Source organism: Pholcus phalangioides, unplaced genomic scaffold (genome assembly GCF_987345545.1).
Source record: "Pholcus phalangioides strain wild (caught in Gottingen) unplaced genomic scaffold, Ppha-v1.0 ptg000012l_1, whole genome shotgun sequence".
In the NCBI taxonomy this organism is placed as follows: domain Eukaryota; kingdom Metazoa; phylum Arthropoda; class Arachnida; order Araneae; family Pholcidae; genus Pholcus; species Pholcus phalangioides.
In genome coordinates, this window is record NW_028301605.1 from 15,705,071 (window position 1) to 15,719,103 (window position 14,033).

Sequence of the window (14,033 nt, forward strand, 5' to 3'; positions counted from 1 at the left end):
GTTCATGCGGGTCCGGACGTCGTCCGCATGTGTCAAAACCTAAGTGCGGGCTCCGCATCCGCACATAGAAGTTTTGACAATAGGTTTATTCGGGGCTATTCAGACGATGCGGATGCGGAGCGAATTCGTCCGCATCTTTGGGTACTTTTTGAAGGTGATTTTTCACGGAATTTTTTTAATTATTTGCCATAAATACCCTTAAAAACACCATATGATGGTCCCTGCTCATTAATATAATGTACCTACATACGTCTATCCCTTTGTTTCGTTCTGAGATTGAGATATAGCAACTTTAACTGCCTTTTGTCCATACTTTACAATTTTATATAATAAAACCTGTCAACAACGGCCACTGACGGAACAAAAATGATAAGCCGTTCTGTGCATTACGAATATTTAATTAACTACATACTTTAATAACTTTTAAATTTAATTTAAAAATTTTAATTTTTTTCTTTTTAAATTTTTAAAATTATTTAAAAATATCTGAAATATTATTTTAAATATTTGTTATTTTTTTAAATTTTTAATCTGTTAATTTTTTTAAACTTTAAAAAAAATACTTTTATTAAACAACGTTATCCACGTACGGCGTTCACTCAGGGCCGGATTAAGACGTTTGAAGACCCTAGCACTTGAATATTTTTGGTGGTTCCCCCGATACCTACAAGTTTGTTTTTACTCGATATTCAGTCTATAAACTTAAAAAAATGAAATTTTATACTTCAGAAGTGAGACTAATCTAAGGATGGGATTTCACTCTAAAAGGTTTATGAAAGTTATTTTATAAAACTTGAAAAAAGCAACTAATAAATTTATCGGTTGCATTTGCTCTAATGCAACCGATAAATTTATTAGTTGCTTTTTTTTAAATAATTGTTATAAAATTTTTATAGTGTAATCCGGCCGGGATTATACTATAAAGTTTTATAAAAGAACTTTTATGAAAGTTGAAAAATTCAACCAATAGGCGCATCGGTTGCATTCCAGAAAATGCAACCGGTGCACACACACACACACGCACACACATTTTGCATTCAAAAAATTCAACCAATAAGATAATATTTGTTGAATTTTTCACGTTTTATCAAAGAGCTTTTACAAAACTTTTATAGTGTAATCCCGGCCTAAGGCTGGTATTACACTATAAAACTTGAAAAATGTAATCAATAAACACATCTGTTACATTCGAGCGAACTTAACTGATCGGCCTATCGGTTGCATTTTTCAAGTTTTATAAACTAACTTTTATAAAACTTTTATACTGTAATCCCGGCCTAAGACAGAATTGTGATGTGAATATTTCTAAGCACAGACATTTTGAACGTCCCCACCCCTCCCCTTTTTTTCTACTTGCAAATTCTTTGATATCTCCTGAATTTTTTTTTTTAGGAACATATTAGTTTCGGATGTTTTTGGATTGGATTTTTCGAACATTGGATGTTTTTGGAATTTTTCTTTCATATTTTTCCGGAAAGACAGATTTGTTTTCAAAATCTTTTGAAAATATTTTAAGACATTTTCTCCCATCGACTACTTGTGAGGATCGGAATGAAGATATCTTTATTCCCATATTCTATGTGGCTCTAGACTAAACCACCAAAGAATACCTCTAGGCTGCATATGGGCACTGAATCAGGGGTGAAGGAGAAAAACAGTTACAAAAATTGCGAAAAAATAGTTTTTATGCACGAATTTCAACCTAAAGATGCGGGCGAAACACCCGCATCTTCAGTGCTCGTGTGAAAGGGTATGCGGACCCGCTTCCGCTCCGTGTGAAAGGGGCCTTAAAGGGTGAAATATGGCGCCATAAACCTTTTGGCCCCGTCCCTGTAATGTTTTGGTCTCTCATTAACCTGGTCTCCTTGATCTCTACTACTCCCATGCTCCTACACTCTGGGCCACTTTTGGCCATTCACTGACCTAATCCTTCTTCACTTTCTGGGTCACTCACTGACATATCTTGCTCTCACATGCTTGCACTTTCTTGGTCACTCGATCCATAGGTCACTCTTTTGATTCATTCACATACTTATACGCTGTTTTGGTCACTCATGCTCAGACACTCTCTGGATCATTTCGTTTAAAATTTAGTTTCTCAAACGTTTTGTTTCATCGCCCTTCATTAGATTTTTTTTCTCTCACACCCCCCCCCCCACCTCAAGTTAACCCATACGATCCTATGTTAAATCCATGACTTCTATCGCTCCCCATGTAAGTCACTAGCCTGATGGCTTACTGACATAATCCCTCGCTCTCTAGGCAGAGGCAGACATGGTTTCGTTGCTTTGTGGCTATAGAACGCTTTACCATGCTCTTCCCACTCTAATAATTTTCTTTACCACCCATTTCCTCAAATCTGCCGTCTCTCCGAACTTGCTGCCTCTGGACCATAGTCCGCTAAGCCCCCCCGTAAATAAGCATTCGTGTCCAGCCCTGTGCACTAGATAACGTTTTCTGTCACTTCACTAACGTGATCTCCTCACTGCCTAGGCAGAGGTTGTTTCGTCACCCTTATCTCATTTTATTCTAATTTTCTGGAGGCCACCCTTTCTTAAATTTTGCTGCCCTTTACAAACCTGTTGGACTGTTTGCTGCCCCCCCCCCCCCGTAAATAGGCCTCTGGATATATAATGGAAAATCTTTATAAATAAGACGAAGAATCAAATCAAGAGTCGGATTCTATATGTAATGTTATCGATATAATGTAAACTAAAGAGAAAAATACATGTAATGAGGAAACGGTCCATAAAGTACCAGCCAGAGATTATATATTATAAATACATTCAACATCAGGAACGTTGGAAGTAAAAAATGTTTGGTATTGCTCGAGTAATGAACATAATCTTTACTTGGATATGTATGAAGACCCTACGTCACACATTCAACAAAAATGTCAAATTTTTGGTAAATCTCCCATCACCCGAACTGACGGGGTATGAGCTATATTTGAATGATGATTGGTGTTGCTTTAGCATTATGAGAATATATTTTCCGGCGTCCCTGTTCAACATCCTGGTAGGCACATTGATGACAATCTAGTGTGATTGGAAGAAGATTCAGAGTTATATGTCGCAAACTATCTTGGTCAAAAATGTTATAATTTAATTATACAGTCAAATCCTGTTTTAACAAATATCGTTATAGTGAAAAAATCTTGTCTTAACGAGCACTTTTCTAGTCCCCCAGATAAGTTTACATAGGAACAATGCATGGGCAGAGAGAGATACAGCCCCCCCCCCCCCAGCATCAAAAGTGGAGTGGGCCGATCTAATGTATATATGAATTGTCATCATCATCGTGCCCCAAAACTTCCAAGTCTATCTCCGCCTATGGAACAATGCAAAAACCTGGAATTCCTTTATAATAGTGATTTCCCACAGTCTCTTAGAGTTTGTTATATCGAGACTTGACTGTATATAATTTAATTTTGTACGCCGCTGGAAACTCATTCTGCAGGGCAGAAGACTTGCCGAAAGCAACGTCACGCTCCTTGCCCAATCTCTTAGCGTTGGTATGTTTCGCCTACCTTGACCGTGTGAGTGACCAATTGAAGGGAGGGGGTGACCGTAGGAGACCACTAATAAGGGTAAGTGTGGTCACTAATAAGGTGACTTTCTTGATCATTAACTTCATCACAAAAATGATCATTCCCCTCCCTGCTTGATCACTGCTATGGTCATTCACTCACCCATGTATTCAATCATACATCACTCATTTGGTCGCTTGCCCACTGATATCATTCACTCATATGGGCATTTACCCCACTTATGTGGTCATTCACTCATTCATACATCACTCATTTGGTCGCTAGCCCACTGATATTATCACTCACTCATATGGACTTATGTGGTCATTCACTCAAACACTCATCCATTCATACAACCTCTCACTCACCCACTGACATGATCATTCACTCATATGGTCACTCATCCATTCGTGCAGCCTCTCACTCAGCCACTGATATGATCACTCACTTATACTCATCATACAATGCACTGGTAACAAAACGTACAAGGGCAAAATGTATGAGACGAAATTTCCAGGTCCTGAATAGGTGCCGTATACATATTCACAGTTTAATGAAATATAGATTCAACTAAAATCTTTGAAGAAACATTTATCCACTTCCGAAATAGATGGTTTAACACTTGTGAAAGCAGATTCAAAGTGTTCCCAACGGATCTCGAAAGCACCCAGAGTGTCAGCCGTTCGTTCAGAAATATAGCTTTCCAAAGCTTTGAAGGACGCTTCCCGAACGAGGGAGCGCAAATCGGCTCCACTGAAACCGTTACAGCGATCGTCATTTGCCAACATATTTAAGTTAATATCATCGGATATTTTCGGTTTAGTGCCATTTTTTGTTATAGTCTGTAGAATCTCGAGCCTGTCGCTTTCGTTAGGAACGCCGACGAATATTTTCAGCTCGAGTCGCCCAGGTCGTAACATAGCAGAGTCGATGTTGTCGGGTCTGTTTGTGGCGCCCATCACGAATATCTGCTTCCGTCCACCGACGCCATCGATTTCCGTCAGCAGCTGGTTGACAACTCTATCTGAAGCACTCGAGTGGTTGCCTTTAGAACGCTGGGGACACAGAGCATCGATCTCATCAAAGAATATCACGCAGGGCGCGGAATTTTTTGCCCGCTGGAAGCACTCCCTGATGGCTCTCTCGCTTTCCCCGACATACATATTAAGTAGCTCTGGACCTTTTACGGAGAGAAAATTTATACTGCACTCGTTCGCTACGGCTTTAGCTAAAAGAGTCTTTCCGCAGCCTTTCGGGCCATACAACAGAATGCCCGAAGGAACAGACAAGTTGAAATCTTTGAATTCCTTCCTGTATTTCAGGGGCCACAAAATAGCCTTTTGTAAAGCTCCTTTAACGCCCTGGAGGGCTCCGACATCTTCCCACGTAGTTGATGGCACGGTGGCGAATCCTTCCCTCTTCGAAGACGGAACATAATCCTGGATAGCTGTTTCGAAATCCCTGATCGTCACAAAAAACTTCTCCCAATCCTCTTCTTCGAAAGGCAATTTTTCTTTCAACCACGAAAGTATGCGTGGAAGAGGTATGTCAAATTTATCGCTGGAAACATTGCCTGCTAAAGCGGCTAGATTTTCACGCTCCACGAGAGATCTAAACATCCTGTTGATGGCAGCAACAGCTGCTTCACGAACGATAGCCTGCAAGTCTGCTCCGACGTACCCTGGAGTGACCTGCGCCAGCCAACGTAGATCAAAATCTGGTTCTAATCTCAGGTTCTCGCACACAAGTTTCAAGATTTCCAACCTAGAGGATTCATCTGGGATACCTATGCAGATTTCGCGATCAAAACGACCGGCTCTGCGCAGCGCTGGATCGAGAGAGTCCGGTCTGTTCGTAGCTCCTATCACCATAACCTGAGAGGTTGTGTCTTTAGCGTTCAGGTCATCTATGCATTTTATAATTTGCACAACCATGCGTTTCTCGAATTCCTGCTGCGAAACATCTCTCTTCGCCGCGATGGCATCAATCTCATCAATGAACAATATACAGGGCGCACTAAGAGTCGCTCGTTCAAACAACTCCCTGATGTTCTTTTCAGAATCACCCTTGATACCAGATACCATCTCGGTAGCGGCTACTTTTATAAGCGGCAGCTGTAATTCACCAGCGATGGCATGCGCGATGAGTGTTTTCCCACAACCCGATGGTCCGTGTAGCAACAGCCCACGTGGCGGGTTCTTTAAGCCTATCTTTTGGTACAGATCAGGTTGCTTCAGGTGTAACAGCGACACTGCAATTTCTTTCAATATCTCATCCAGACCTGCAATGTCTGAAAATTTTGCACTCGATTGCTCAAGGTTTATTTCTTTACTTATTTCGGCCCCGCCTTCGCCAAATAATGGATTTGAATTCATTTTCTTCTTCATCTTTCCATGCTTTAGATGATGTTTCTTAGACGAATGTGAATGCTTCAGATCAGTCCCGCTCTTACATTCAGAATTCTGATTACAATAATCTGATAACACACACTCTTCTGATCCAATCAGAGGAGATGCATCTTTGATCTCGGAGGAAAGAGATAATGAATATTCAACACCATTGGGAACCAATCTATATGTTCTACCATTAAGCGAAATGAGTTCTTCGGATACAGATAGCGCTTCAGATAACAGTTCGTCCTTCGATGATGAAACGTGTTGCTCAGATCGACTAGCAGCAGCTGTAGGTGTCAATGTCTCGTTGCCACCATTGCTATCCTCGGTACACTCAACTCGCCAGGTTTTCGATTGTATCGTTCGCTGTGTAGAACTTCCATTTTTAGTAGATACATCCGTCGAAGAGGTAATAGGTCGCGAATCTTTGGGTCGTTGGTTTCTCGACTTTTTCTCTCTATGGCTGCCATCGCTATTAGCAAGTTCTTCGTTCTGTGATACCACAGGTCTTGTAATGGAGGGCTTCCGAGATTTCTTCCCAGAATATATATCTCTCAAACTGGTGTTGGCCTCGTTGGCGTGCTTCAGTCCATCGTAAAACATAATTATCTCGCCATCATCATCATCAGTGACTGATGAGGAGTCTTGGCTTTTATCCAACGGCGATTCGATGGTCGTTGAGTGGCGCTCGAGATGAAACAATTTACGTCGATGATCTTTGCTACCAGCGATGCTTTTCCTTCTCTTCTTTTTGGAGCGCTTGTCCATCTTGTTTCAAACAGTCAAGCTAATTAAAATCATGCACGTGTTTCTCAGTCTTTAAAATGTTACTAAGGGCTATTGGTAAATTAAAGAACTCTTTCGATATTTACGCAAAGGTTTAAGTCAATGAAGAGCTAATGCGAGACCTCCCACGTGCTCGAACAAGAACCTAGAAGCAATCTTTTAAGTAGACTTCGTAAAACACTAGTAAGTAAACAACACGTGTTTGAAATCATTGTTCCTCTTTAATTATACAGGGCTATATGCCAGGAGCGGACTGTCCTCTGCTCGTTAGAAAACGACGATGAAGGGAACAAGACGACGCCCTCTGGAAAAAATTAAGGACAAGAAAACGGAAGTCAAAGTAGGCCAGAAACTTAAAATATTTCAAAGGTTTTTACTAAAAAAAAGAAAGATACACCAAAATGAAACGCAAAAAAAAAAAAATTATTTGATATTGAAGTGGAATTCCTCAGAGCAAAAGATGGAGCTTTTTGGATACTAGATGTCTTCCTGGCTCAGTGCCGTCTTAAGACGTGCGTCTGCAGCCTGCGGTAGACCCAAAACCAGCAACCAATCAAAAAGCATCATTTTGACGTCACCAAAAAGGGAGATTCCCCTCCCTTCCTCGCTTAGCGGTGACTTGTCCTGCTTGGCGACTTGTATCAAGGTTTCTAGAATATATAAAGGACTTGTATGTCATGTTGGCGAGAGAAATTTGTGGCGTCTGTAAAAAAGGATTTCAAAAGTAAATCCCCCCCCCCCCCTTATTAAGGAAACACGCGTGAGAAATGTCCACAAAATTTTATGTGAAGGTTCCGTTTCTTGCTTTGAAGAGAACTGTTCTGCAAAGTTTAGAACATTTTGTGATTACAGAGAACATTTGAAAGAAGTGCATTCTGTTACGTAAACTTAACATAAAATTTACGAGGATATAATACATCAAGAACAAATGAGTTTTCCTTCAAAAAAATTATAAACATGGATTTTTTTATAATTAAAAAAAAATGTATGAAACAAAAAAATAAATTTTATAAGTCATTTCATACTCGCTATTCATGCGAAATCTGCGTTAAAACCCTTACTTTTTTAGTTTATTAATCACCTTTGCAATTTAAATATTCAAACAATTAAGTTTTATGTTTTTTCTATTTGTATTTTTTCTGCTTTAACGGGGGTTTGATCCTTAAAATTTCTTGGGCTGTGTACTATTGACAATAACTTAATATGATTTTTAAAAAAACAAGTAAGATTCATCCTGTTTTGATTCTATCATGCAGACATAATATAAATAGAACATTTATTTATAAAAGCATGCTTATTTTGATTGGATACTGGTGATATGAATGAATCACATTTAATCATACATTAAAAAAACGAAGATAGTAATGAGAAAAACAAAAAAGCCTCAGTCGAGTTAGTGGGATTCGAACCCACAACCTTCGCAATGCGTGTCTTAGGCCGGTATTACACTATGAAAGTTCTTTGTCAAAGATCATTTATAAAATACGTTTGACAAAAAATTTCGTAGTGTAATGGGCAACTTCGATAAAAGTCGCTCTTTATCAAGTTTTATTTTATCAAAGTTACCCTCCTCTTACCTATATTTGAAAAAAGATTAATGCTGATGCTTTCTATACTGCAGTTTCAATTGCTGAAGTTTACGTATAGGCTATACTTTATGATTTCATAAAGAAATTAGAAAATGAGTTGTAAGGTAGTCAGTGGGAGCTGCAAATATCTTAATGCCGTATACGTGAACATCAGCCTACAAAAACAGAAACAAACAGTTGGATGCTTATCGGTTATAACGAATTCAATTCCGTCCTAGTGAATATAAATACTAAATATGTAATACTAGCAATACTAAAATAATGTTGAATATATCGTTATAACGAATGGTCATATTTATATATATGGGATACAAGGGGTCTCATATTTTCAAGTAATACGTCACCACTCGTGGGGGGGGGGGGGGGGGTTCGCGTTTGCTGACTTTAATGACAAGGTGGGGGGGGGGGAGTTCGAGTGATGATTGTTTGAGAAATAGAGGGGTAAGAAAATATGGAATTGGGTTATGGTACTTGGTTGGTATATATGAAATGGTATATTATTTCCGAAAGTAAAGTATTTATGTAAATTAGGCCCTATACTTCTGGTACTTGCAATCAGGTAGTGGGAGCCCTATAACATCACTCGGTCTGGGGCCGTGGCCCCCACAAGGGGTGGACTAACAAGGCTCCAGCCCTGGGGCCCGGGATGATTTTCATCATTTTTTTGTTTTTTCAACTATAAATTCATCATAAAGTGGAACGTGAAAGATCCCAGCCTAGGGGCCCTGCTTCAGGATGTGGGGGTGGGGGCATGCCCGGGGCCTTATGATGCTCTTAAGTTTTACAGACATGGGTTATAGCAAGATTGGGGTTGGATGGGTCAATGAAGGTTACATGTCGTGGGTGACAATCTACGAGTCCGCAAATTTTAGGGAGCGGGGTTGTTTCCAAGTTTTTCTTTGGGGAGCCACACTGGTGGATCGGTTTTTTTTCAATGGATTAAGTTCCATAAAATCGAAAGTTGTATTTCAAGAAAAAAGCCCGAATATCTCTCTGAAGCACTACCGTACTATTGCGAGAATCGACGTCGGGTGTGTTTTGTCAACGCGATAGCTAGATGGCAATCTCTAGCTTTAGATAACGCTCTGATTCTGTTCATTCCCATATAACCACTCAAAGAAGGATCGACGTAACTACAGATTTGTGTCAGAGTTCCTCACTCTTCGTAAGCCAATGCGCCACAGCGTTGGTTGATTTTCAACTTTGAGCCCTGAAGGCTAATCGATCTCACGTTAAAAAGTCGCGCCACTGAGAGCAACAGTCCTACAACAGTACAAATATTCAATCATTACGCTTCACTCACAATTTAAAATATCGATGGCAGCACTGGAAAATCAGACAACACTAGATAGGCACTCAGACTGTTAGGTACACTCCCACATTTCCGGCACAACTCATTCGGTAGTAACTTGCCCATGACGATAGACCGGAGTTTTGCTAGGTTTGAAAGAAAGTCTTTGTAAACGTTAGAACCATTGAAATATTGATAAAAATTCAATGGACCACTTACAGCCATGATTCCATGGCTCCCTTGTCTCAGTCAACGGTTTACCCACGGCTCTCTTAATACTTGAAGTACTAGTTCAAATCACTGAACAGTTACACATCAATATAGATAGCTTGGCTCTGATGAAGGCTGGTGACTCACTCATAGAAGCTGCGATTCACACTTTGAGAACAACTGACTTGCAGTACACGGGTATTAATATTTTATTCAAAAGCTACGTGAACATCGTTAATGTTCTGTTAAGTCTGTTCGAGGACCACCTCTTCCATTATCGCGAATAGGTTGAGGACTCAGTTTTCTTCATTAAACTCGAATATTTACGTTGTATCGGTTTTGACGAATATCGGATCTGTCGAATTTTTTTCACGTGCCACTTCTCTATATCCGGGCTCGACTGACACATCACTGGATTTGTTGGTTCATATAGATGATACATTTATTTCATTATCATCTGAGATAGTTGACAGTAAACCAATATCAGGTGGGAAATCTTTTATCAAATATTGCCTCCTCATCAATGTTTGATAAAAGAGTTATGCTGATGCACTTCCTATCCCGCACTGTGACGTATTAACTCTTCAAAAACCTGTTATTTCTACGCAGGGCCGCAACTAGATATTTTGTCACCCGGGGCAAGTCGGCATTTTGGCGCCCCTTGTAATGTAGAAGCAGTTAAAGGGTGAATTCGGCACCCCCTTCTGGTTCAGCGCCCGGGGCACCAGATCCGCTTGCTCCCCCCTATTTGCGGCCCTGTTGCTACGTTACCTTCTCCTCTCACTTGCCACTCCCTTCTCTGGGGAGAAAAAAAGATTCTTTTCCGTGTGTATTTCTTGGATTAAAAGAAAAAACCTTGATTTTCTATCATATTTATTGTTGAAAAAAAACACGCAAGAATCTATAACTAGGCAATCGGGGCACTGTCCCAGGGTTCCGAGCCGAATGTGGCGCAGAAAAATTTACACTTACTAGGGGTCTGTTCATCCAAAATTTGGGTCCGCTTTCCGGACCCTTCACAAAATTCCGTATCCGAAAAACGAACCTTTCGCGAAATAAAAAATAATGAATCCATAAATTTGAAATTTCATTTCTTTTGCTATAGATCAACTAGATTATTTCGCTTCCCACAAAATTACTCATTTCATCCAGGTTTAGGTTCACTTGTATTCAAGGCCATTAGTTAGGGTCCCGACATTTCCAGAGGGGTGCGGGGTCATCATGCGCTCAATGCGTGGAGAGGCGGATCAGAGGGCAAAGCGCACTCGGCATCATAGGCGGAGATAGACTTGGAAGTCTGGGGGCACGATGATGATGATGTGTCAATTCATCTATACATATATGGATTAGATCAGTCGACTTCATCTTTGATGCTGGGGGGCAATGCCTCCCATACCCCCCCCCCTCCCCCACGGAATCTCCTCCCATGCTCGGCACGCCCGCGCGCCATCTCATGACGAAATAAGTTTTACTTAAATACTTATTACTATTAATTCATCAATAAGTATCATTCACACTAGTAATTATAATAATTAAACAATTATTAATTAATCAAGATGGTTGGGGGAACGATTGAGTTAATGATGTTAAATTAATTAAAACTGGCTTTAACTGGTAGGTGGTAGGAGTAAATAAATTATGAGCATCAATTACTTATGTAGCATCCAAAACTCATCATGGTGGTTATTTCGTTTGTTAATTCATTATTTGTTTATAATTAATGAATTATTATTCATAAACTAATCATCATCAGGAATTCGTAGTGATCAACTGATTTATTTAAAACGGACTTTGACTTGGTAAAAATCCGAAATGAAAACGTTTACAAGCGTTTTTTGGACTTTCACCAACTTGCTTTGGTAAAACCCGAGTCTTTGGGATTTTACCGTTACATATAAGACGCAATGTATTTATGATGAAACTATTAATATGATGAAATTATTAATATGATGAAACACGGGCAATTTAGTCGCTAAACTTTTACTCTGAGCGTTGTATTCCTCAACTTCTTCATAAACTGACATATCCATTATTCATTAAGTTGCGTTCCTAGCTAAAGATGTAATGCATCAAAATAATTAGGTTCTTCCGCAAATTACTCCATCCAATACAATCATCCACATAAGTTTCATGTTTTTTAAAACCGAGGCCATTACAGAGGTTGCAAATGATAAATTTCCTAAAGCAAATGGTAAAAAAATTTCTTCATCCATAACTACTACCAGCAACAGCACAAGACAAAGGCCGGGATTACACTATAAAAGTTTGATAAAAGTTCGCTTATAAAACTTCAAAAATGCAACCAATAGGCGGATCAGTTAAATTCGCTCGAATGTAACAGATGTGTTTATTGGTTACATTTTTCAAGTTTTATGAAAGAATTTTTATCAAAGTTTTATAGTGTAATACCAGCCTAACGAAGACTGACAAACGGACGAAAACTTTTGCAAAAACAATTTCATATAAATCTTTTATATAGTGTAATGTGGTCCATTTCCTTTATAAAATAAATTAAAAAAAAATTATTGAATACAAAATTTATAAAAGATCTTTGCAAAGTTTTATAAAAGAAAATTTTATCAAACTTTTATAGTGTAACGCCGGCCTTACGCTCTAACCACTGTACTAATTGCGGTTATAAAACATTTGTAAAATTCACTGTACTAATTGCGGTTATAAAACATTTGTAAAATTCACTGTACTAATTGCGGTTATAAAACATTTGTAAAATTCACTGTACTAATTGCGGTTATAAAACATTTGTAAAATTCACTGTACTAATTGCGGTTATAAAACATTTGTAAAATTCACTGTACTAATTGCGGTTATAAAACATTTGTAAAATTAAGCATATCTATCATTAAACGTCGCCAAGTATGTTGGCGTCAATCAACAATCGTGCCAAATAACCAAGATCATATCCTGCGATCAAGCTCTAGTGAAGATGAGAGGAAAAAACCTTCTCCACTCCCTATTTACTGACGTCATAAAATGCTGCTTTTTGATTGGTTGCTGGTTTTGGGTCTACCGCAGGCTCTAGACGCACGTCGTCTTAAGGCATGGGCCCACCCGGGCACAGCCCCCAAGAGAAAAGGGGCCTCACAAAAATGAGATCCGGTTGAAATTTACGAGAATTTGCCTGATAAGGCCTCAGAAAGATCACTTGGTCCGGGGGCCCATGAGGCTCTTAAGACGGCCCTGGGAGGGCTCGCCATATTTCCTCTTAAAAATATGGGAAATTCCGCTTGCGAATACCAGACATCGCCAATATTATCCCCCCTTAGACGAGAATAATAAATAATTTATTTCTTCTCAAAGCAATTTTACCGCCAAATCGGCGATCATGTTGAGTCTGACCATATTTACTTAAGAAAAATACGGGACAATGCCAATTGTTGCCAAAAGCAAGCAATGTTACCAACTCATGCTAGAACACTTCCTCAAAGAGGGATTTCGGGAAATACGGGATAGTCATCCCACTCTGAAAAAAACTAAAATGAAACTAAGCCAGCACCTCCTAGAGATAGGCCTCTGCACTGTTAGCCATAAACGTCAGACTACCTAGCAAGTTTGCCACATTTTGAAACACAGCATCGTATTTCGTTTATTTTGGCGCAGAATCTTCCTGATTGGCTCACAAATACCACATAGTGATTGGATGTGGGGCATAGAAAAATCGCCGATTCTCTGAGCCCGATTATTTCTTTTCCTCACAACGATGATACTGGCACGAGCAGGGATTTTTTTTCCTGGATATTCTGAGAGAAAATGGACTACTTACTAACGTCACAAGCAGATTGCGGAGGCCATCTCTAGGTGCTGACTGAACACGCTGTGGGACCAATTCATCGTAAAAGCAATCCAATCGCGCACGGCTGGAATCAATTTCTGAATTTTCAACGGCGCTGTGTGTGTGTGAAATTATCCCTTCCATTTATTCTAAATTGTCTCGGGAGTGCCTGAATTATTTCTCCCATTTATTCTGAATCTTCAGGGAGAGAGAGTAGTTCTGGAGTTCTGTCAATTATTTCCCTAACCACTAGAATGCATAAAAACGCCAAAATTATTAAGATATCTGACCCCACAATTATTTTCCCATCAGGCCTCACGTCTAGTAAGGGTGGCCCTGATTCGGTCTGCAGTAAATTAATTGCCGCTGTGGTGGTCGGCGGAAGTTGGTTTTCTGTGGTTCCCAACTTCGAGGTGCGAATGCAAGCCAATCTCCCCATTAAAAA

General features: G+C 39.6%; 1 protein-coding gene across 1 annotated transcript; it reads right to left on the reverse strand.

The window, feature by feature from the left end:
- Positions 1-2,701: 2,701 nt before the first annotated feature.
- LOC149079657 (nuclear valosin-containing protein-like) lies at positions 2,702-6,948 on the reverse strand. Its single transcript, XM_089240265.1, has one exon. It carries the CDS (start codon positions 6,688-6,690, stop codon positions 4,096-4,098), a length of 2,595 nt encoding a protein of 864 aa, XP_089096391.1. The 5' UTR covers positions 6,691-6,948; the 3' UTR covers positions 2,702-4,095.
- Positions 6,949-14,033: the final 7,085 nt, after the last annotated feature.